The sequence below is a fragment of the Pteronotus mesoamericanus genome, unplaced genomic scaffold (genome assembly GCF_021234165.1).
Source record: "Pteronotus mesoamericanus isolate MK-2021 breed Mesoamerican mustached bat unplaced genomic scaffold, CSHL_Meso_final contig_124, whole genome shotgun sequence".
In the NCBI taxonomy this organism is placed as follows: Eukaryota; Metazoa; Chordata; class Mammalia; order Chiroptera; family Mormoopidae; genus Pteronotus; species Pteronotus mesoamericanus.
In genome coordinates, this window is record NW_026555051.1 from 3,979,707 (window position 1) to 4,004,418 (window position 24,712).

The 24,712-nt window shown below is 35.6% G+C and overlaps 1 protein-coding gene across 3 annotated transcripts; it reads left to right on the forward strand.

The window, feature by feature from the left end:
• The first annotated feature begins 1,425 nt into the window (after positions 1-1,425).
• C9orf72 (C9orf72-SMCR8 complex subunit) lies at positions 1,426-24,712 on the forward strand. 3 transcript variants are annotated; one of them, XM_054588041.1, is made up of 12 exons: positions 1,661-1,719; positions 3,557-3,623; positions 6,330-6,817; positions 8,012-8,071; positions 11,607-11,702; positions 12,405-12,469; positions 13,715-13,787; positions 15,977-16,093; positions 18,376-18,611; positions 21,341-21,398; positions 22,738-22,847; positions 22,948-24,712. In XM_054588041.1, the coding sequence occupies exons 3-12, from the start codon at positions 6,374-6,376 to the stop codon at positions 23,132-23,134; spliced, it is 1,446 nt and encodes a 481-aa protein (XP_054444016.1). In that variant the 5' UTR covers positions 1,661-1,719; positions 3,557-3,623; positions 6,330-6,373; the 3' UTR covers positions 23,135-24,712. The 3 variants fall into 3 exon arrangements, with proteins under 3 accessions (XP_054444035.1, XP_054444016.1, XP_054444025.1); XM_054588060.1 differs by lacking the exons at positions 1,661-1,719; positions 3,557-3,623 and adding an exon at positions 1,426-1,465; XM_054588050.1 differs by lacking the exon at positions 3,557-3,623 and having other exon boundaries at positions 1,673-1,735.

A 24,712-nucleotide genomic window follows, 5' to 3' on the forward strand; every position in this document is an offset into this window, starting at 1 on the left:
CCTGACTGGGAATCGAACCTGTGACCCTCTGGTTCACAGGCTGGAACTCAATCTACTGAGCTAAACCAGCCAGGGATGTATATTTTATTTTTTATAGTCATGGAGAATTTAGGGCTAGGTGTTTCACTATTTTTCTCTTAGGAGACATAGTTGTTCTGGACTGATAATGCACCAAACCAGAAACCTATTGGAAGGCAAAAGAAAATTGTTCTGCCTCTAAGCAAAATTTTGAAGTAGAAACCCTCTTCTTGGTGCTGCAGTCTGCTCCAAGGCACTTCATCCCGCACCAATCTTACTCTGAAGTGGGGGTGTTAGTATATCCCCCCAACTAGGTGTCATCTGAGAAAGGTTGTAAGCAACTCACTACAGCCTGGTGTCCACAGAACTCTGTGGGCTCTGGTACTGCACAAAACTGGCTTGAATCAGCCAGCTAGGTGCCTTTAGGTAAATAATTTAATCTCTCTGAATGCCAGTTATATGCTCTGTAAAACAGAGATGACACTATCTATATCCTAAATATGTCAGGGGGATAAAGCATAATTCTTCATGTAGACTGAGGAGCACAGGACCAAACACACAATAGGAACCTGATAAACGGCAGCTATTTGATGTTATGTGCATAGATCAGTGGGTTAAGGGGTCTATTTCTAGGTCTGAGGGAGTCGTTCCTATTTTTTTTTCCTCCCTTCCTTCCTTGGTGAATGATAAAGATGTGCTGAATGATTCTTAAAGATTAAAAAAAAAAAAAAGTGTTAAGTGCTACTCATCTGTAGTGAATAACCTGAATACACACATTTGCAGAACAAAGGCTGATGTAATTCGAAGTTAAAAAAAATATTAGAGCACATCAAACGGAATGGTAAAGTACATTTTCAAAGGTTAAAAAAAACTCACTTTGTGCAGCTAGCAAAGAGGACTTTTAAAGGTGTGAAAATAATGCCTCGGAAAACGTTTACACCGTAAAGCAGACAAAATTGTGATGACTGCGTCTTGTGCGAAAATAAAATTACCTAACTGGATTTGGGGTGTAGTTATAGTGTACCTAATTGCGTCATAAGGGAGAAAAACATACATTCATTTATCAAATATTTGTTGAGGGCCAATACGTGCCAAGCACAAACAAAACAATTCACAACCACCAGCTCTGCTTCGCTTTCTCAGGTCCCAGCAGCCTTTCTCCAGGACTAGCACTCTCTCGGCTAATGCCTTAGACAAACAACTTGTACAGAGCGAGTCAGTGTGCAAAAGGACGGGCAAGTCGGCCCCGCCCCCCTCCTCAGGCCTCGGTTGTTCACGTCACAGCAAATCGAAAATGCCAAGACTTAACTACGGTGTCCCTCCGGAAAAATGAAAGTGCTTCTCGCAACTACTTGTTCCGCCCACGTAAAAGATGGCGTTTGTCGCGTCGGTTATCAGTGCTGCCCTGTTCCTTCCCGTCGGGGGCGGGGTCTAGACTGAGCAGAAGGTATGTGTTTCGAAGGTGTTTGTATTTTTTCCGTCCCTTCCTTCTTCTTCTTACTTTCGCAGTATTTGCTGAAGGTGAAGTAGGAAAGATTAGATAAAACTTAATCAGAACACAAAGCTGGACGCAGTAAAGGATTTTCGGGGCCGACCCGGCTTTAGGTCCGGCTTGGGGGCGGGGTAGAGGCGGGGCGGGGGCGGTGCTGCGGTTGCGGTCCCTGCGCCTGCGGCGGCGGAGGCGCAGGCGGTGGCGAGTGGGTGAGTGAGAAGCTGGGTGAGTGAGGTCCTGGGCGATTGACGGCGGGTCTTTGAGGTCTGGGTATCGAGACTGCGCGGGGGCGGCGGCGGGGTCTCTCCCTCGGGTTCGCCTCGTCCTCTATTTTTCCCTGTCATCCGTAAGCGAAAGCGGGCGTCAGGTTTCCTTGCTTGGCAACTGGTGGAGTTGCCCGCGTCCGGGTCCCTGGCTTCCAGGTTGCGGTGGCGCAAAGACCAGGGGAGGGAGATCGAGCCTCTTTGCCGCTTTCCCTACCGCAGTTCCTGAGCCGAGTCTTTCCCGGGGACCCGGCGGGATCCATCGGACGCGCTGTTCCGCGCGCGGGCTCCATGGGAAAGAGCCTTGGGCACGAGAGGCCTGGCCGGGGGAAGGCCAGAGGATGAGCCGCGCTCGGCTGCTGTGGCCAGGTTGGGGGCAGAGAGGGGATAATGCGTGCTGGGATGGCAGTGTGGACATTAAACGCCCACAGAACTGAAAATACGGGCAGCAATGCTAAGGTTCTGTCTGCTCCACTCTGTGGTACATGACCTACTTGTTTCACAATTCCGTGGTTACACAGACTTACTTAAAGGAAGTGACCACTGTGACTTGGACATCGCTTGAGTGATCACTATCGGTTTTTGAGAGAAGTGCATTGATTACGAGTCTACTGTGTCCGTCCACATGGGGTCTGAGTTTCTCTGGTGAACTTTTCCAGGCTCCTGTATTTAGTAGACAGGGAGATCAGGCACTTACACAAGAGAGTTGGCCTTATCAGAAACAACGGAGATTGTTAGGCTCTAGCAAAGAGCCTGGTTTTGGCCTGGTTTTGACAAGTTCCAATTCTAATAGTTACCATTCCTTACCTGTGATGCACAGAGAGGGGGCACAGTACTTTTGGCATTACTTTTAATTTGTACAAAGGAGACTGGAAAATACTGTTATGATCTTTCTCAGACTTAGGAAAAGTTAACATAATGGGAACATCACAGAAGCAAGAAAATAATGTAATGGAGATTAGTCATATGGAGTCAAAATACTTGAAATATGGTAGTGTTATGTGACATAGATACTGTTGCCAGCACCTCAGCCAAACCCTGCCACTCTGGAAAGAAAATGAGTTGGATTTGCCTTATGATTACTGTGCTCTTTATGCATATGAAAAAAATGAGAAAAATCATAGACCATATTGTTGATTGTGCAGTAAGCGGGCAATAACCTGTCCCCGGAAACAGTTACATAGTGGCTAAAGATGTTTTTCTTTCCGTACAAAGTAGGTAAAATAGTCTCTTTATTTGGCTTTGTTATCAGTCCAAAAGTTTCCTTTCAGAGAAAGAAGTAGAAACCCCATAAAAACTCCTATCTTTCAAAGCTGCCCTTGGGTTCTATTATCTGAGAAATTTGAAGCTGTGAGAGAGGTGGCCTGATAGTGATATCTGGAGCGTCTCCGAGTCTTGCCTAATGAAAATTTAGAAAGTGTCGCAAACTCTTTGGTGTTACAAGCAGTTCACTGTGGATAAAGTTGGTCTGGCAGCTCCCTGTTTCCTAAGGTGGGCTGATGTAGGACCACCTTAAGGCTGGGAGACAATAAACAGAAAGGATGATTATAAGAAGTGTGAGTCTAGATGGTTGAATTCTGATCTACAACTGCAGTGGATCAATCCACTTTCTAAATACCAGTCAGAGAAGAGGTGGCTGATTTTTAGTAAAGATTTAAGAAAAAACAAAGCTTCATATCTGTAACTGCCGGTTTTGGCAAATGATAGTTAATGTAATCACAAGTTGGACTGTTTTCAGAAAGTATATTGGGTACATCTCATGAGTGATATACTTTGTTTACAGGATCACCCAATTTGGATCCTGGCTTCCCTCAAAAGACTCTTAAGGCTAATGTTTGATAATCCTCTGGGTAAGCCAGCACTCTATGTAAATAGATACGTAGATTTAAAAAAAAAAAAAAAAAAAAAGACTAATGGCTTTGAACTGATTTTTTTTCAGCCACATTTGTATATATGGATTTTCTTCACAAAAATGATGATTTTAAAGTGTTAGTAAAATCATTTTTACAATTCCTAATTATACTTCTCTATGACATTTCATTTCTCCAGTTATTTCTTTTGGCAGAATTTAAAGCTAAGCCATCAACATGAGCCTTGTCCTTTGTGTTCTTTCTAATGATACTAGCAGTGAGACTGCATGTAATTAGTGGCCCATCATACTTTGATTTCACTATCAGTTAAAAAGTTTTCCTGTAACTCAACCTGATTTTGACTTAGGACTAATTCACTTTTAGAAAATGCTTTTATTTTCAGTGCAATGATGAAATGCTTGAGTTGCTGTCTTGCTTTTATGATTATCCACCTTTTTTATCCAAAAAAAAAGAGCAAAAGAAAAATATATTGCTATACTATATTATGACTGTGTGTTTACTTAGTTCATTTCTTTGGCTTCCAATTAGCTGTTGTTAATGACGACAACAGCATCATTACAGTTTCGATTCAAATTACATTCTTGTATTCTGTCATTGTAAACTGACTGCTTACATTGTATCCAAAACATAGCGCTTCTATATTTCATAGAAGCTATAAGGCTTATATCTACTTACAATTTAATATAACACATTAAGAAGTAAACATTCCCTAAATGAATTTCTGAAATAAAAGATACACACATAAGAATTGTCTTTGTGTTAAACCATTTCTGTATATACTTAAAGTATTTACCAAACTGTATATACTTATTCTTGACATCATGATAAAAAAGTGCACCTAATACTCTAAAAATAGAAGTTGCTGTTTTTTCATCAGTCTCTGAACTCTCTTAACAAGATGTAGATAAAATCCTTTAAGTAAAATGGTTTACTTTGACATGAATTTAGTTATAGGTCAAATGTGTTCTCCCAAAGCAATCATATAGGCAAAGAAAGGTATATCACATTTCAGCTAATAACTGCTATCTTTTACAATTTTGATGAATGGATTTTACAATTTAGACTTGCTTAAATGAAATTGTCATTTTTTAGAATTTTCCATCTTTGAATACAAGTACTCAATTTTAATATTAAGCAAAAATGATTCATTTTACACTAACATAAAATTGAATATGCATCCTCAGAGTGATATATTTGAGTAGGCCGAGATACATCAGAGACCTGGATTCCAGCCTGGCTCTGTGACCTTGGGCAGTTCATTCTTCTTTCTGTGTCCATCCAGTTGTGTTGTTCTACACATGTTCTAAATAACTGAAGCAGTTTTATTTCAGCCATTTAGAACTCTCTTTGTAGTGATGAAATGCCATACTGCTTTCTTAAATAGCACATTAAAAGTTTTATCTTTGTGTTTCAGTGTCATTTTAGACACCTGTAATGAGCTTTAGTATCTTAATACCCAGAGAATCCATTGAGAATAACAGAATGTTTGCTCATTTTTTTCTTATTGGTCCACATTGCTGAGTTTTAGCAATTTTTTTTTCCCCTTTTACTAGCTTTTGAGGTATTCCTACTGTCAGGTGTTTTGCTAGTTTTCTAGGACTGCCATAACAAAGTACACAAAAACTTATTTTCTCACAGTTCTAGAAACTAGAAGTCTGAAATAAGGTGTCAACAGGGACATGCTCCCCTGAAAGCGTGAGGGAAAGAATCTTTCCTTGCCTTCTCTTAGTTTCTTGTGGCTACCCGCAGTCCTTTGGCTTTCCTTGGTTTGTAGCTGCATCACTTTAATTTGTCTCCAACTTTACGTGGCCCTGTACCCTCTGTGTCTGTATTTCCAAATTCTTCTCCTTGTAAGGACATCAGACATTGGGATTAGGACTCTCCCTAATCCATGTGGCCCCATTTTAACTTGATTATGCCTATTTTCAAATGAGGGCACATTTGCAGATACTGAGAATTAGGACTTGAACAGATTTTAGGGCGAGACACACAGTTCAATCCACAATAAGCATCAGTGTCTCTGACTGAGCCCTCCCCTTCCTCAGTTAGTCCTCTTTAGTTGATATGGTTTAGGAACCAAATATCTCATTATATTAGAATTGCATATAGACTTCATATTTGAGAACAGTAAGGATCTATTCTATGACCTTTAGTTTATATTTCTTCTGAATGTTAGTAGGCCCTTTTTACTTCATTGTTATTTTGGATTTCTAAGTATATTTCTAGATATAAGTGACAACTTACTAGGTATTGTAAAATTATGTCAGCAAACACTCAACGTGTGTCTGTCAATGCTAGTTGAATGTCTCCTAGTTGGAGATGGCTCCAAATCTTTTTTGACTGAAAAGGAGAAAAACCACATGTGCCAAAATTATTTGGGTTTTTGATGGATGACTTTAAAATTGTTGAACCAGCTCTGGCTGGTGTAGCTCAGTGGATTGAATGCAAGCCTGTGAACCAAAGGGTTGCCGGTTCAATTCCCAGTCAGGGCACAGGCCTGGGTTGCAGACCAGGTTCCCAGTAGGGAGCACACAAGAGGCAACCACACATTGGTGTTTCCCTCTCTTTCTCCTTCCTTTCCCCTAGAAATAAACAAACAAATAAATGTTTATTTCTCTAGAAATAAACAAACAAATAAATAAATAAATTGTTGAACCTACTCATTGATTTTATGTCCTTCTGTAGATATCCCTGGAGCATTTGGATAATGTGACAGTTGGGACATAGTGATGTCGACTCTCTGTCCTCCACCATCTCCAGCTGTTGCCAAGACAGAGATTGCTTTAAGTGGTGAATCACCTTTATTAGCAGCTACCTTTGCTTACTGGGACAATATTCTTGGTCCTAGAGTAAGACACATTTGGGCTCCGAAGACAGAACAGGTGCTTCTCAGCGATGGAGAAATAACTTTTCTTGCCAACCACACCCTAAATGGAGAAATCCTTCGAAATGCAGAGAGTGGGGCTATAGATGTAAAGTTTTTTGTCTTGTCTGAAAAGGGAGTAATTATTGTTTCATTAATCTTTGATGGAAACTGGAATGGGGATAGGAGCACATACGGACTATCAATTATACTTCCACAGACTGAACTTAGCTTCTACCTCCCACTTCACAGAGTGTGTGTTGATAGATTAACACACATTATCCGGAAAGGAAGAATATGGATGCATAAGGTGAGTGGTTTTGAGCTTATTAATCATCTTAACTTAGCCATTGAAGGTTTATCTCCTGATAAACTTTTATCATGTTTATATCTAATTTTTTAGAAATAATACACAATTAACTTCAAACAGTAGCTGTTATTTGCATCTACCCTATTAGATACAGATAGATCTAGTCTGATGTCTGTAATGTTCATAATGATCCTGGGAAATGGGAGTTGTTAGCTCCACATTACAAATAAAAAGCTAAAGCTTAGAGTAAACAGGGAATGTAAGTTTTAGAGTCCATACTTGTCTTGGGATCTGTTAACTCTAAAAGCTTTTTCATTTTTTATTTTTTGGGGGGCGGGGGGGAAGCATTGCATGATTGTTTCACTTAACTACTGTGTGTGGATACAAGCATTTCAAAAGAGTTGTTCCACATAAGCACTAGGCCATGAAGCCTTTGGTCCCTTTAACTTTTTTGCCAAGTTCCCATATTTGTAAAATGAGGAGGTTGGACCAGATGGTTTCCAGGAGGTACTCCTTTCATTTCACTTTCATGTCATAAATATTTCTGTTGATTTCATTCCTTTTGCAGATTGCATAGAGGAAATTATTGTTATTCCCTAAATCCTATAGTTTAATATATAGTGATACTTATATTTCCATAGACTTTTAGCAGAACTGAAGAACAAATTTATTTCTCCTTTCTGCTTTGCAGTTTGATACTAACATAGAAATCCATTAAAGAATTGTTAATTTTATGAGGCTTTTATTAGATAGTAAGGAAAAATAGTGTATTTTAAAGGAGAAGTCTTTTACTATGTTTGTAGGCTTGCCTCCTTATTTTTCACATGCATGAAAATCATTTAAAATCAGAAAGCTCTATGTTCTCCAGGTTCAGTTTGATCTTAGTTAATTTGAAAAATGCGGATCATTACCTTTGTGAAACTCTGCAGATGTTTCATTGACTATTTTCTGCTAAATTAAGTTTTTAACTGCAAAAATAAAGAGGGGGTGGTTTTATTTTATATTCTCAAGGAAAGCATGGATTAGTTTGGTTAATTTTCTCGCCCCCTTTTTTTCTGCTCTAAAGTTCAAAGTATTTTATCCATGAACTAAATTATACATGAACATGTCTGCTATTTAACTGTAGTGTAAAAAAATAAATACGCATCAAATATTATTTTTTAAAATTATCTTCATGAATTTTCCCTTGCTCAGGAAAGGCAAGAGAATGTTCAGAAGATAGTGTTAGAAGGCACAGAGAGAATGGAAGATCAGGTAAGATGGATATTGCATGCTGTCAGACACTCCCAGCACACGGCATATGTCTGTATGAGGCTCAGGGCCACTTTTGTTAAGGCCTTGAAGCCATATTACCTTGACAGAGTGAGCCTGAAAGTGAGCAGAGCCTTTATGGAGAATTATGGAATAAACTGGATAAAAACTTGCATATCTTAGACTTGAATACTTAAATGGAAAGTCTAATAGTAATTACATCTACAGATTAATATTTAGCTACCTTTTTTCTATATGCACAGAGTAAGTTTTGAGTAATGTTTATAGTCAGAATTAAAAATTACATAAGAGATTTTCTTAAAAGCAGTATTTCTTTAACACTTTCACAGATGCAGTTGTAACAGGAGGAAAATGAGTACTCCTAAGAGAAATCTGTAGGTACAGCGCTAAGTATAGTATATCTTTGAAATTATATCTTTAAAATACATGCAACTTACGTTTTATTCTATATCTATTTGTTTTAATATTATAATTTGTCAGTGATATTCCTCACCTTTATACTGATCAAGCTTCTTATAATACCAAGTCCCTAGGAAAATGTACTGTGTTTATCTCATGACTTTGAACACCCTTAGGGAGCAGACACTAGAGTGTGAAAAGCATGATTGCAAAGATAGGGCTTCCCTTGTGGAAATGGAGTACAAACCATTTCAGCATAAGGCAGAGAAGTGCTTCTGAAGGGGACTCTCCTATGGAGAAGGGGTTCTTTGCTTTTACTCTTGTTGCCCCGGCCACCTTCTTGTTCCTGTTGAAACTCCAGTAAAAACGGCAAGGCTTATTTGCCTTTTCTCTGATTCTCTTCAGCGTGCCTGAGACAGAATGTTACTTTAAACAAAAACTTTTCTAAAAGTTTGTGAAATACGGGGATATTAAACAAAGAAAATACAAAACCCTGTAAAATGACCTTCAAACTATTTTTATGTCTCTACTTTTGTAAATAACTTTCCAGGACAGCAAAAGTAATTTTGGGGAAAGGTCTGAGACTTAAAAGAAAATGTTTTCATTTACCTAGAGAAGTCCAGCTTTTGCTTTTTGGTCATTAAGCAGGGTCTCAAGCAGGAATGGGGTGACTTTTGCCAATCACTACTTACGAAGTAATTAGAGTTATCTCAAGATAAGGAAATTTAGGACCCAGCAAAATTCTGCTTTTACTGGGGTGTTTTTTTCAAACCAGAAGCCTGCACTTACAAATTTACCACTCTTAATGAATTCTGTCTCTCTTTTAAGGGCTCTGGAAGATGTCCTACCCTGTCTATGTCCTGAGGAAAGTACACTTGGGACAATTGAGGTTCTTAAAGGGGAAACATTCTCCTTAGAAGTTCAAGTTAGAGAAGTTTGAGGAAGAAAGGAAAATAAAGGGATTTTTTTACAGCCTTTCTGTGTTCAGCCTTGTAGGATTTTTTTTTTTAAGTTTCAGTAAGGGTATTTATTTTTGATGATAAATGTCAGATATGAACTACTATATATGCCTAAACCTAAAGGAAGGTATTTTCTCACAATTATCCTTTCAAAAAAGGAGTTGCCTGATAATTTTGTCCTTGCAAATCTCACATGATGTGCTTTCAGTGATTTTATTTTGAACAGTGAATCCTATTTGGGGATGACACACAGTGTGGAACAGCTTTAGCCAGCACTTGTTTTGGATGCTTATAGATGTCAGCTGATAAAATAGCTTCTATAAGGAAGCAAATACAACAATAACTTCAGTCATTATTCTTGTTGATTTGCAGTATTATTGATTGTAATTGTAAACAAGCATTTAAAAATTACTTTAAAGGCTTGGCTGGTGTGGCTCGGTTGGAGCGTCATCCTGTTCCAAAAAGTTGAGGGTTCGATTCCTGGTCAGGGCACAGGATGGAACAGGGTACAGACCTAGGTTTCCAATTCCATCCTGGATTCTTGATCCCCGGACCAGGCACTTATGGGAGGCAACCAACTGAGGCATCTCTCTTACATCAATGTTTCTCCCTCTCCTATCCTCTTCCTCTAAAAGCAATGAAAAAAATAATGTCCTCAGGTGAGGATAAAAAATAAAAATTACTTCAAAGAGAAAAAACAGTGACTGGTTATGTTGTGGAGGTTACTCCTGGATGAATTTTTAAAAATAAAACTTCCTACAATGCAAGGAGGCTTATGGCTTAGGATAAAATTTCCAGAGACAGCATTACATTTAAATTCTCAAGCAACATTCATGATCAGGGAACTCTGAAAAACTGGGTTAGGTCACTCAAAAAATGACTGTTGCCATGGCAGAGGTTCTAATTTGAAGATGCATATGATGAGTGTGAATAAAATTATTTCATGAAGTATAAGAAAAGAATCTATTGTTGAATTGACTGTAATACATGATTTTAAAAACATTTTTAGCTAAAAATTGATAGACACATGACAATTTCGTCTACCTTTCTAAAAGTTTACATATTGAGGATGGTCAAAAATTTTGGGATAGTGGTGGTGGTATAAATGAGGGATCAGTGGATTCTAAGATGCTTTACATTTGTGGTATTCTATATTGTTTTCGTTCAATGTCATTCTAGAAACTACAGATTTCAAAATTACATTTTTGAGATGTAAGGAGTAGAACTGTTACCCTGGTTGGGTGGGTCAGTTGGTTGGAGCACTGTGCTCTGCACCAAATGGTTGCAGGTTCCATTCCTGGTCGGGGCACATACCTAGGTTGCAGGTTCTGGCCTTGATAGGGCACGTATGGGAGGCGACCAATTGATGTTTCTCTCTCACATCAGTGTTTCCCTTTGATAGTGATGTTTCTTTCTTTCTCTTTTTCTTCCTTTCCCTCTCTACATCCCTCCCTCTCTCTGTAAAGTCAATGAATATATCCTTGGGTGAGGACTTAAAAATAAAATAGGAGTATTATTTTAAAAGAACTCTAAGGGAAACTTGTGTTTTATTCATTATTAAAATATACCTAAGAGGTGATTTTGATTTGCATTTGGGTAGATTAAAGCTCATTATGAATGTGGAGATTCAGTTTTGACTCATGCTTTACTACTGAGTTAATTGCTGAGAATTTCAGAGTCTTATTCTTCTTTCCTCATTTTTAAATATAAAACACATCTATGATCTTTAATTAATAAGATAAATCTCACATTTCAAAAGGAGATCCTTTCTAAATTTGGCATGGTGATTTAATTATTACATTGAACAGTAAATGATAAACCAGTGATTCTGACTAAAGAAAATTATTTCCAGAGTTATTTTATTTTAAAATAAAAATTATTTTAATTTTTATTGAAAAAATAAATAAATAAAGGTTACAAATTACAAAAAAAAAGTAAATTAAGGAAATTATTTTCAGAAGAATTAAAAATGAGTTTTCAACAGCATGTAAACCCTTTAGGAATGTTTTGGAGTAGTCGACTTATTTGGAGCTATATTTGAACAAACTCAATATTCCTATCAAAGGGCGTTATTCTTTGCTTTCATTATTTAATGTTTTTATTGTCCAGCTTATCTTATATTGTGTTATTTTCTTTACCTCACTTTACTTTTTGTGCAGGGTCAGAGTATCATTCCAATGCTTACTGGAGAAGTAATTCCTGTAATGGAACTGCTTTCATCTATGAAATCACACAGTGTTCCTGAAGAAATAGATGTAAGTTTTTATTTTATTAAATAGGGCACTGGTATCCTTCATCAGTTTTTTTTTTTAGTTAAATTACTGTTATGTATATTAGTAGTATTCTCATTGTAGTAATATGCATTTTTTAATCATATATACTATCCATATGAAGTATTAGCCACCTTAATAAAAACACAATTACAGAAGCTTTTTAGTCAGTGATAATTATGATAACATTAAAATTTATTTATTTGGCCTCCTTTGTATTTCCTAAAACAGGGAGAATTTCAGACCTTATAGAAGCAATCAGTATTTTAATTCAATCCTTTTGGTAACCAAACAGTATACAAATGGAAGTTTACTCATATTCCCTAATCTAGTTTCCTTAATCATTTGTTGAGGACATTTTGAGTCACATGCTATGCGTGTATGGAGAAGTCTTTAGGAAACTGTTCTTGTTGTTTTCTGACATTTTTGTCATTAAGATTTGCCTCCTGATTCTGACAGCTCAGAAGAGGAAGTTGTTCATGTAAAAATTGTTGCTTAACCTGCCTGACCAGCTTTTGCATTTGTTCTTCTGAAAGTTTATGCTAGTGCACAGAGATTGTTTTATGGGGATTCTTGATGCTTAGAAATGAGGGCAGTGTGTCATATTGAACCTAGACTTCAGAAAATGTGTATTAAAAATGTTTTTTTCAGTATTATGCCAGAATAATTTTTTTTGGTGCATTTTAGATTGCTGACACAGTTCTCAATGATGATGATATCGGTGACAGTTGTCATGAAGGCTTTCTTCTCAAGTAAGAATTTTGCTTCTTTTCATAAAAGCTGGAAGAAGCATATACAAATTTTATGCTCACCTATGACAAGATATGAAAGGAAGTAAATAACAGAATGGCTACTCCATATTATTCTAGAGACAACATTGCATATTTGAACTATTACTTAGCTTTGGGTTATTTTTTCATTTATTAAGTATGTGTGATGTATTCTATTTTTTTTTTAAATATTTAAAGAAGCTGAGTTTCCATAGCACCCAGACAAAAGATCTTGGTCTCCTGTTTGGTTCTGGTTTCTTGTTTTACTTCTCATTAAAGCTGAAACCAAGAATCCTTTCAAAATAAGTTGCATTGTGGATGTACATGAATTATTTGGGCCTATAAAAGAAAATTATTTGTATTTGTACTCATCCTCTCCATCATATGGTAAATTTTAGTCCTTAAATTGTGGGCTCTAAAACCAGATTTGCTGGGTTACTGCTCTGTAACCCTGGGGCAAGCTACCTGAACTCTGTGTGTCTCCATCTCCTCATCTGTGAAATGGTAATATAAGTACCTACTTTATGGGATTGTTCTAAGTGTTGAGTGAGGTATATCAGATTAAGCATTTAAAACAGTGCCTAGCACATATAAGCACATAATAATAGCTAATAGCTAACATTTTTTATTTGTATTTCTTCTAAGGAAAATAGTAGTAATAACCAATATTTATTGAGTGCCTACATATTACTCCCCAATCTAAATGCTACCTCTATATGTATAGTCTCACAATCTGCTTTAGTGTTTCTTTATAATTGTAGGTTATCATGAAATTTTGATTTTTTTAAATGAAGAGTGAAAGAATAAAGCATATGCTATTATGCTTCACAGTCCTTTTCCTTTAGGTTTATGATGGAATTGGAGAGGCAAGGGTGTGTCTAACCTGAAAGTCTTACATGGCTTGAATCAGAAGCATTAGTCCTGATTCTGTTCTGTGTCAGCCATTCATAGCATTATTTTTAATCCCTTTTGACTTTAAGTAAATTACTTAACCTCTCTCAAGACCTCAGTTTTTTCTTCTATAAAATGGTGATATTTTACTAAGTGGGTTGTTTTAGGGTTCAAATGAGAGAATGTCTATGAAAGGCATGTAGAAATAAAGGTGGCATTACACTTATAGCTTTGGTGCTCCTTGTGTAAAATTACTCTAAATTATTTGAAGCTCACTTGTCTTCGTATTTTTTTAAGTTTGTGAAATTGTTTTAATTTTTTTTCTTCAATTCACAGTGCCATTAGCTCACACTTGCAAACCTGTGGCTGTTCTGTCGTAGTAGGTAGCAGTGCAGAGAAAGTAAATAAGGTAATTTATTTTATAATCCAGCAAATAATCTGACTTTTTAATACTGCTAACACATCATGGATTATAATTTAAAGGTCAGGTGGCAATCAAAATGATCTAATAATATAAGGAGACAATATAATCTGACCAAATTACTGTGATACCCTAAGCAAGAAGTTTAGAGTAAACTGATTAGGAAGTCATTTATCAGTTTCATTTTGATAACTCACAAATACTAGTCTCAGTATTTTGTAAATGGCTTTGAGAATGTTTTAAAATTAGATATTTTAAAAAATTGTCTTTTATTTCCTGATGTTATCTTTAATAAATATGAAGATGGCTATGTACTTTTGGTACAAATTTGAATGAAATTTTATCTGATCACCTTGATTTCATTTTCTTGTTTTTCCCCCTAAATCTGTCCCTGTTTGGGACCTATTTCCAGTAAGTGGTCAATGGAGGTTATATTTTATTCAGTGACATATGTGACCACTTCCTTCATTGGTACATGAGTTAGTAAAGAATTAATGAGCAGGTAACCTTTTAAAGCAGTAGGCAAGAAACCAAGGGATTTTGTACTTTTCCTCACTGACCATTCATTGGAAAGATAACTATGTGTATCTAGTAATTTAAGCAAACCTGTTTATTTTTTTAAGTTTTACATAGGTGATATGTTAGGAATGATTATTCGCTTGACAAACATTCGAACATTTTCCTAATTTTTTTTCTGTAATAAGCTACCCTGTATATTTAAATAAGCCTTAATTTATCAAAATTATATTTGTAATACAACCATTTATGTAAGGTAAGTTTACTTCTATTACGACGCTGCATCTAGTGAGTAGCGATAGAAGCAGCTTTGTATTTGTGTCCCCCAAAGTCTTCCAGGTTCACAGAGAGACTTGCCAGTCACTTCCTGGAGGGAGAAAGACTCTATGATAGAGACTGTGTTTTTAAAAGATTTTTCTCATCCCACATGTCTTCTGGCTTCATAGCTTCCCTTTTACCTTTTTAATTTGAGAAAAAGGTTACCACTGTTCTAGATTATAAACCACTGTTTTAATACAAAACCTTTAAATATAGTCTGAATTCCAATGTAGTTACCTGGTGTAAGGAAAGAAACCTGATGCTCCCTCTTCTAGGATTTTGGCTGGGACCTCCTTGTAATTGGACAGATCCATTAACAGGAGAAAAACAAACAAGTTTACTAACATGTATACCTCCTATATGCATGGGAGATATGCAGGGAAACTGAGTGCCTCCCAGAATGCCCTAGCGTTTACCTAAAATACCATCTTCAGCTAATGACCAAAGAAACTGTTGACAGGAAATTCCCAGGATAAGGGTATGGTTGTGCAGATCTGAGTCCTTGCCTCTCTCATAAACTTTCTAGAGAGTATGTCATCCTTCTCTTGATGGAGAATTTCCTTATAAATTTGAATGTCCTTTACAAAAGGGTAACTTGCAGGTTTCTCCTGTATCTGCTGTTTCTTAAAAATAATTAGCCTAAAATAATCCTATGCCAAAAAGGCATATTTGGGGGGTGGCAAATTCTGCTCCCCTTCAGTGGCTTTTTTCTTTCCTTAATTTCCTTAACTTCCTGTTAGAATCATAGGTTTCTAAATCCCAAACAATGGCTTGCTTATTTTAAATAAAATATGATGGAATTATTTCATGTTCTCCTGAAGCATGTGGACAATTCTTGATATTCATTGTAGTATAGTGGGATTTCACATGTAGAACTATTAAACAAAAGCTGTAATTCTGCCTCATTTAATTACATTTAGTTTTCTTGTCCAGAATTGTTTGTTTGTTTGTTTGTTTGTTTGTGGAGCACTTGCTGTTGGGTGAAGATACAAGTCAGTAACTCTACTAGGTCATTACTTCTTGGTGAAATAAGGGCCCCTTGGTCAAGGAACTTTGTATCAGTCACCTGGAGAGTCACAGTGTGTATTCAAATGTTACAGGTTTTGAGATATACCGTACTGTAAACTTACCAGCAATTCCCAAACTTATTTGACCACAGAATCCCTGTCTTACCGACAGCTGTCATAGCCCATGGACTATTCTGGATGACTAAGAAATACTCATTTCTTAGGATGTATTTTATTGGCAAAACAATTGAAATTTCTATTCTGATTTCTTTCATAAAACAAACCAATAATATTCCTTTACATTATATTTTAATGCTAATATCTTTTCTTTTACAGATAGTAAAAACATTATGCCTTTTTCTGACTCCAGCAGAGAGAAAATGCTCCAGATTATGTGAAGCAGAATCATCATTTAAATATGAGTCAGGGCTCTTTGTCCAAGGCCTGCTAAAGGTATAGTTTGTACATTTGTCACAGTTGAAACCAATTTTTCAGATTCTTTGTAAGTGTATTTTGAACATTAGTATTTAATTTATCTCATGCTTATTGCCAAGGGGCCTACTTCCTTTACACAGATCTGAGCATAGAATATATGTCATACGGATTTATAGTTAGTATCAATGAAATATCACAGAATATCTCTCTTTGTGTTTCTTTTTGGTTTCCTGTAGCTGCCTATCTGGACTTACATTATTTCTTTTTAATATATGCTTAAATCAAATTGTATATCAAAAGTGGGAACATTTCTTTTTTCACTGAACAGATTTGAATTTTTGTGTTACCATTAAATGTTTATATACCATATTCGTTTATTGAAAAACATTTTTAAGCTTCTTTCTGATGAGAAAAAATGTGTAAGATTTGATCAGTCCCTGTGTGTGTGTAGTAGAAAAATTATTTTACATTTTTCTTTTGTTTGTTTAAGTCTACTTTTGAAGGAACAAAACAGATAAATGTAAATTAGCCATTATTTTTAGTAATTATGGGGAAGACAGTTACTTTATTGCATCTATTATTGATGTTTTGATTATAATCAAGCAGTTGAAGATGTAGATTTCCTACTGCTTACATGATTCTGTCATAGTGAATGCTTTCTTGAGCAATAGAGAGCTTTCTTGAGCTTCCCTGAGACATAACAAAATGAAAGAAAAATGTTAAGTGTTACAAATAAAAATTGTATTCAACTTTTGCATTTTCAATAATGTGCATTCTGTGAGCTCAAAATATTAATATTTATGTAATACTGAGACTGTTAAAGGGAAACCATTTCTTTTGTTAAATATTTTATTTATTCATTTTTAGAGAAGGGGAAAGGAGGGAGTAAGGGAGAGAAATATCAATGTGCGGGAGGAATATTGATTGGTTGTGTCTCGCACGCCCCTAGCTGGGGACCTGGCTGGCGACCCAGACTTGTGTCCTGACTGGAAATTGAACCAGCAACTTTTCAGTCCGCAGCACAGTGCTCAATCCACTGAGCCACGCCAGCCAGGGCAGGAAATCATTTCTGGTTTGAATTGTACAAATGTGAAAATTAGAACTTCCTATCAAAGGCATAAAGTACTTAGTACTTCTATTTCCTTAGCAACCTCTGATTTAATTATGTGATTTTGTTGCTGAAAGGTATTATACTAGATGCATAGAAGAAAAATTCAAACTGTGATTCAATGATAATATATTTGTTAAGAATTTTCCATGCAATTATAAATTCTGTAGCCTTTCAGAAATGCTTTGACATTGTATATCAAAAGCCTTACAAATGTTTAAAGATTTAGCTTACTATTTCTACTTCTGGAAATTCATCCTAAGGAAGCAATTATATATGCAGAAAATTTTCTTATAAAGATGATTATCACAGCATTGTAAGAGTGAAAAATTTAAAATAGCCTTAGTTTTCTGTTCTCTTCAATCACATAGCACAGTGCTTTATACACAGTGTATCCTTATTCCAAGGCAACCCAACTGACTAGAAAGAAGTACTTTTTACTTACTATAAAACTACATATATTATTGAAATTTAAAAGAGCATATGGTCAGGAGGAAGAAAAAGTTACTTGCAATCTCAAAATCCAATGAATAACCACTGTTAATATTTGGCATGTATCTTTCTGGTCTTTTTTTCGTGTGGGTGGGTGGGTGGGTGGGGGTGTGTGTGTGTGTGTGTGTGTGTGTTTCCCCCACTTTACTCCCCACCAAAAAAGAAAACAAAGCAATTTTTTTATTATATTCTGCATGTTCTAAACTGCTTTGTTCACAATATATTGTGAATGTCTTTCAAAATCATCACATAAACTTAAGCAGCTTAATTTTTATCACTTCTCTTTTTGGATGCTTAGGTGGTTTCTATCACTAAAATTTTGCACACAATCATGATTAATATCCAAGTATAAATTTCTAGAGATGGAGTTGCTAAGTCAAACCCAGTTTTGTTTTGTTTCGTTTTTTTTAATTTAAGAAGTAATTCTTGCCCCAGTCAGCATGGCTCAGTTGGTTGGAGTGTCATCCCGTAACTGAACAGGTTGTAGGTTCAAAACCCAATCAGGGCACATACCTAGGTTGTAGGTTCAGTCCTCGGTCAGATGTGTGTGAGAGGCAACCAATTGATATTTCTCTCCCACATCTATGTTTCTCTTCCTTCCTCTCTCTATAAAAACAATGAAAAAATGTCTCGGGTGAGGATAAAAAAGAATTCTTTATATCTTTTCGCATGTAAGACAGTTTTCCTTTCATTATCACAGGATTCAACTGGAAGCTTTGTACTACCTTTCCGGCAAGTTATGTATGCCCCCTACCCCAGCACACACATAGATGTGGATGTGAACACCGTCAAGCAGATGCCACCCTGTCATGAACATATTTATAATCAGCGTAGATACATGAGGTCAGAGCTGACAGCCTTCTGGAGAGCCACCTCCGAAGAAGACATGGCTCAGGATTCTATCATCTACACAGACGAAAACTTCACTCCTGATTTGTAAGTAACGCCCTGCCTTTTTGTATTGTCATTAAGCAATATTACGAAATTGTATCTTTTACAAGTAAGAACAAAACAAATGTGTTTTTAAAAATAAAGAAGAATTACTAGGAGAATTATGCTTGAAGAAATATTTAGTTAAACATTTTTTTCCTTGAATATTTTCTTACTGTAATCATGTTTCCCATAAGATAGAGTAGTTCTTACAAATAAATATTTAAATATTTATTTACCAAATATATATTGAGCTCCTAGGCACAGTACTAGGTACTAAGGTTAATAGTGAGCAGATAGTCCAGCTCTGATCTTGCTTATAGTCTAACGTATACAAGTCACTAAAAAGAGTATTCAGTAAACCAAGGAAGTAATTCTAAGTCTTTTCTTTCTTGATATATGACTATAAAATACAACAAAACTGTCAAAAATATTAATAGAGCATTTTTTTACTTTGTATTTTATACTGTGGTATTCATTCCTTACCATAAAAGCTGATTAATAAATTAAAAAAATAAAAAATAATGGTGATAAAACATTCAGTGTGAACCCAATTAGGAAAAAAAATGGTGATGATAAACCTGATTTATAAAACCTTAAAAACACACTTAAATGATGTTCTGAAATCAGGAAAACATTTGTAGTATACTATGACTCTTTAATTAATTTAAAGTGCCTGGCACATAGAATGTGCTCAATAAATGTTAACTAGAACAATAAAGGTTTGAGTATATAAGGAAGCGGTAAAATCAGAGCAATCAGTCCTGTCCTGTATTTCTAAGAAAAATTGTGAGCCGAGGCAACAGACTTATGGAGCCTCAGTAGTCATACAGAATGTGTTGAACAAAAACATAAAAAAGGAACACCTTGTTCAAGGGATCCCTAGCCTCCTGTACTAGGTGCAGAAAGATGACTTCATTAGAACCCTTCTTTCCCCACCTCACCAGTGTTGTTGATCCCTTAGAAAGCTTTAGGGACATAGGTTTAGAAAATGAATTGGTCAAAATTGGAATTCCAGGTCACTAAGTTCTCACATACAGAGTTGATAATTTTGATACATATGTAAAAATTCTCAGAATTAATCTGTTCCTTCAAACATTTTCTTCTTTCCTAAAGTATTTAGGTTTTTTCTTTTCTTATTTTATGATTAGTTGCTTCAGAGCTCTTTTCAGGGAATTTGGTGAACTTTAGAATGGGTTTACAATCATCTGTATTTTTTTAGAAAAGATATGTGTATACTTTAACATTTCTTATTTATTTTAGCAAATTATGTTTGCTTTACTGATATGACAAACTGTGATCAGCCAGCTGTTCCTTTTTTGCTGATCATAACAAAATAATGTTATGATAAAATTTTTTTCCAGCTCTAAGTACATTTTTTGAACATAAAACTATCTAAATATATATTTTAGCACTAGATTGTATATTGTTAAATTTTATGTATTTTAGACATTTTACTTTTTATTTTAAACAATATTACTTATTTTTAGGATATTTTTAATTTTTAAAAATAATTTCAGTCACTGCCAATAAAAAATGAAAAATCAGGCACTGGAAATATTTTTTAACACTTTGCTTCATCTAATTCACTATTCCCTAGATACTCATTCAGTGAAACAGATATATTCAGAACAGTGGGCTTAAATAGTCTTCTTGTCTTTTGAAAGCCAGAGAAGGGGTCTGTCTGTCAGTGTCTACTCTATTGGACACCTAGTAATCATGAAATGCTGATTTCCACTCTCCCTCCCCTGCTCTACCTCCCACCCTTTCTGGGCTTCCTTTTGTTGTTTGATATATCCTTCTCCTAGAACCAGGAAATTTTAGGTACTTTCCTATTTACCTCTGCACACACACCTCTTTCCTGCCACGCCTCTCAGCCACTACTTTCATTTAAAAATTGCTTTCCTTATTAAATGTTACATTACCCCTTTGACTTGACTAGCATCTCAGGAAATTCTTTAGGGAAGTAGAAGGCAGGGAGAGGGAAGGAGAAAGAGAAAAGCTCAAAGAGAGTTGGGACCTGGGAAGAGAGCATTCTTTTTTTTAAGCATCTACTATATCCTAGGTGGTGTGTTAGATAACACATTCTCTCAGGTGTGCACTCATTACATTGTAACTTCTTACTCTGATCACTCTCAAGGTAGGTAATACTTTCCTAGATACTAGCTGGTTCATGTTATTTGCCAGATGTTAAGCTTGTTGATGCAAAAACCCAGTGGTTACAATGTTGCAGATAGTCATCTAGTTGTGTTCCTTATTCCCACTCAAATGGTTCTTAGCATTTGTCCTTTTATCTTTTTTCATCCTAAAATGTTTACTAGAAGTTACTGTACGTAAATTTATCCTTTTATTTTCTTTGGGCTTTTGGTGGTAGTGGTGCGTGTCTATCTTTATTGCTGTTTTATTTTTGAGATGGCAGGAATTGGCTGTCAACATTTTTTTGTAAGATGAGGGTACTAAAATATGTTGATAAATATTACATATCAATCTTGGGACTGTTTTTATCTTTAAGAGAAAAATAATTACATAGAGACCTGATAAACTGCAGTAATAAACAAAGGTCCTTGAATTAAAATAAGTATATATATCTTCAAATATATACATCTGATTTTTATTTAAAAAGATGTTTATATGTAATATACTATTTCAAAAAATTTAATTTATTGACTAGAGTGTAGGATTATGGAAAGTAGCATTGTGCAGCCATTTCAACATTTGGACTATTTTCTTCATAGGAATATTTTTCAAGATGTCTTACACAGAGACACGCTAGTAAAAGCCTTCCTGGATCAGGTAAATGTTAAACCTGAGATTGTTGGAGTGAATGATATGACATGTTCTGTTTTGTTCCTTTAATATATTCAACAATGGCTGTACTCTGTGTATATAATATCATAGAATTGAGACATTATCTCTTTGTAGTGTCTCTGGTCTTTCTTAAAATGTCTAAATGATTTTTCTTTTGAATTGTTAATGAGTAGTGATCTAAATATTAACAATTAAAGATGTATCATTCCCCAGTTCAAATAATAAATGCTTTAAGTCCGAGCACTAACCTGTAACTCACAGTGTTTTCTTTTTAGGGGGTGAGGGGAGAGGATGCATAAATGTTTTTTATTTGCCTTAATTAAGTCAAAAATGTCTTTAAACCCTATACCTCCGTTTCAGTGATAGCATCTTTATTGCCTCCTTTTGAAAAAACATCTGCTTAATTACACATTTGAAGAAAATTATAGGTTATATGGAACTTATTTCTTAGTATACTAGAGCTTGTCATAGTATCATTCCGGGGATGAGGTTGAAACGTTGTCATAAATGTAGCTTTGAATGATGAGATCCTTAGGTTAACTAGAATTTTTTTGGGGGGGGTGGTTTCTTAGTAATATTTATTAGTAAGTAAGGACATTAAAATAATGTGAAAACAGCCTGTGGTATGTGTTTTGGTGGACAAGGGATTCTAGCCCTGGATTTGAGCTTTATCATCTCAGCACCTTTCAGGTGCCCAAAGTTTTTCACAGGCAGGAATTTGTCCCTTTCAAAAATCTTGTGTATATAATATCATAAGTGAATAAAGTATTGATACAATGGTTAGCACATAGCAAACATCCAGTGCTACGTGGTCTGCGACATCTGAAAGTTCAAGAATAATAGGTAGTCGTGTAATTCCATGCTTCTCAAGCCGAAATGAAACCCTTCTAGTGCTAAACCTGCACGCTCCCCGATGTCACCACCTTCCAGAGCAAGAGTACTAGAGAGAGGTGAATCTCTCAAAATCATCATCCAAGCATGGCTCAGCTTCTGGGAACTTCAACTTTATTTGAAGATAAGAGCAAAAAATGTAACACAACTGGAAGTAACTTTTAATTATGATTTTTAATTAAATAAATATGGATATATTCTTATGTGGAATGCAAAATAGTAACTTCTAAATATCAAATAGAACCAGTCAGGCTGCCTCCAGATTTAGTGCTTCTTTCATACACCTGCCTGTTAGGAGACACCAATGGAAATGATTAAGGGGAACTGCTCTAATGTGTGTTACCTGCCAGATGCTGTTAACGCTGTGATTAAAACATGCTATATAAGTAGAATGAGAGCAGGATGTTTTTAAAAATATTTCATTTTTCTGTAGGTCTTTCATTTGAAACCTGGTTTATCTCTCAGGAGTACTTTCCTTGCACAGTTTCTACTTGTCCTTCACAGAAAAGCCTTGACGCTAGTAAAATATATAGAAGATGATACGTAAGTAAAACTGTGTGGAAGAGAAATCTTTGTGCATTGTTTTGTTTTCTTCCCTTTGGACATTTTCTATATTACATCTATATATCTTTTTTATTTGTAGGCAGAAGGGGAAAAAGCCTTTTAAATCTCTTCGGAACCTGAAGATAGACCTTGATTTAACAGCAGAGGGCGATCTTAACATAATAATGGCTCTAGCTGAGAAAATTAAACCAGGCCTACACTCGTTTATCTTTGGAAGACCTTTCTATACTAGCGTACAAGAACGAGATGTTCTAATGACTTTTTAAATGTGTAACTTACTAAATATATTTCGTCACAATCATGATTGCTGCTAAAGTAGCTCAGTGGTATGGCGCACATCAGTCCCTGGGACCATACCCCAGAGTTCTACTCACAGTGGCAGTTACACTTAGTTCCACTACAGTTGTCACAAGAGGTCTGCAAGGAGACGTCAGGTGCATTATTAACAAGGAATGGATCTTTTCCTAGTTGTGCTCTCTTGGGATACAGACTTATGTTTACAATTATAATAAGTATTATTGCTATCTTTAAAAAGATATAATAGGATAGAAACTTGACCACAACTACTGTTTTTTGAAACTTAGGCTTCATGGTTTACACATCAAAGTGAAATCTTTGTTAGCTTCCACAGATGTAATACTAGTTGACTATCCATTTTTGGTGTTTCCCTGATATGGATTAACTGTAATACGATTGCAGTCAGCTGAAAACTCGAGCACCTAAATCATTTCAGTTCCATATGCAGGAAGTTATCTTGAACCTAGGGTAAGTTTTAGAAAGAAAATACTGTTCAAGCAGATGTTTAATTAAAACAGTCTCCAGAGTAGGATCTAATTAGTAATTACTCTGCAGACTGTGTCATTCAGATTCAGTCTGTATAGAAATGTCACTGTGTTTAGTCCTGATTGTGATGAACCACAGTCAGGGTGGCTTTTGTTTGTTAAGATCTGACAAAGAAAATATAGGAAATGGGATTTTATGTTTTAGTAGTTCTTGCCAACTTTTTTAATTAGTTTTCATTATTTTTGAGCCAAGTGGAAGTGTATACCTCTTGTATCTTTTTTTTCCCCTTGAAAAAATATAATTATTTGAAGAAGTCTAGATTTCACTAGCCAGTCATTGTCATCTTGTTTTCTTCTCCTATAGTCTTACCTTCATTTGGCAATCATTGTAACTCTAAGATTATTAAATAGAGAATATACTAATATCTTTTTTCAGGAATGGAGAATAATATCTTGTCTTTTTATATTTATGTGAATATTTTTGAAGTTGTTTTGTGTCTTTGCCCGCAACATATGAAGAATAGTAGGAGAAACTTTACTGACATGCTGTTTTGCAGGTGTTACTTTGGCAGAAATGCCAAAGTTTTCTTGTTTTCTTAATGTGCTTGGACCATTTTGCTGGCTATAAAACAACTGATTAACATAATTTTGTGCTAGAACAGAGTTGACATAGTAGTAGTATATGTGCGCATAAATTTTTTTTTTTAATTTAAGACTGTGGAAGTAACACAAAAGGGAAAAATATTTATAAGGGATAGAAGTGATAGAGCCCCTCTACCCTTACCCAAATTTAACCATGAATATGTTCTGTTGTGAAAAGTCCTAATAGCTGTTCACATCTTTAATAGGAAATAGGTAGACATCTTGATTTTAACACACAGGGAACTAGATGACTGATGCTCTGTAGCTCAGGCGTGAAATGATGTACACATACCACCTCGTTGTACCTTGCACTCAGTGTTTTGTTTGTGTGTTTGTTTTTGTTTTTTTAATGATAGAGTATTTAAGTGCAGACATATTTTTTTTCTGGTTTATTGTATTATTATACAGAATGCAAGTTGT

What these genes read in the sequence shown, in the direction of transcription:
- C9orf72 (XM_054588060.1), top strand. Translation starts at nt 6,374, where the DNA reads ATGTCGACTCTCTGTCCTCCACCATCTCCAGCTGTTGCCAAGACAGAG. An exon ending in CAGAGAGAATGGAAGATCAG is followed by an intron (nt 8,072 to 11,606) that starts GTAAGATGGATA and finishes CTTTTTGTGCAG; the next exon opens with GGTCAGAGTATCATTCCAAT. An exon ending in TTGTCCAAGGCCTGCTAAAG is followed by an intron (nt 16,094 to 18,375) that starts GTATAGTTTGTA and finishes TCATTATCACAG; the next exon opens with GATTCAACTGGAAGCTTTGT.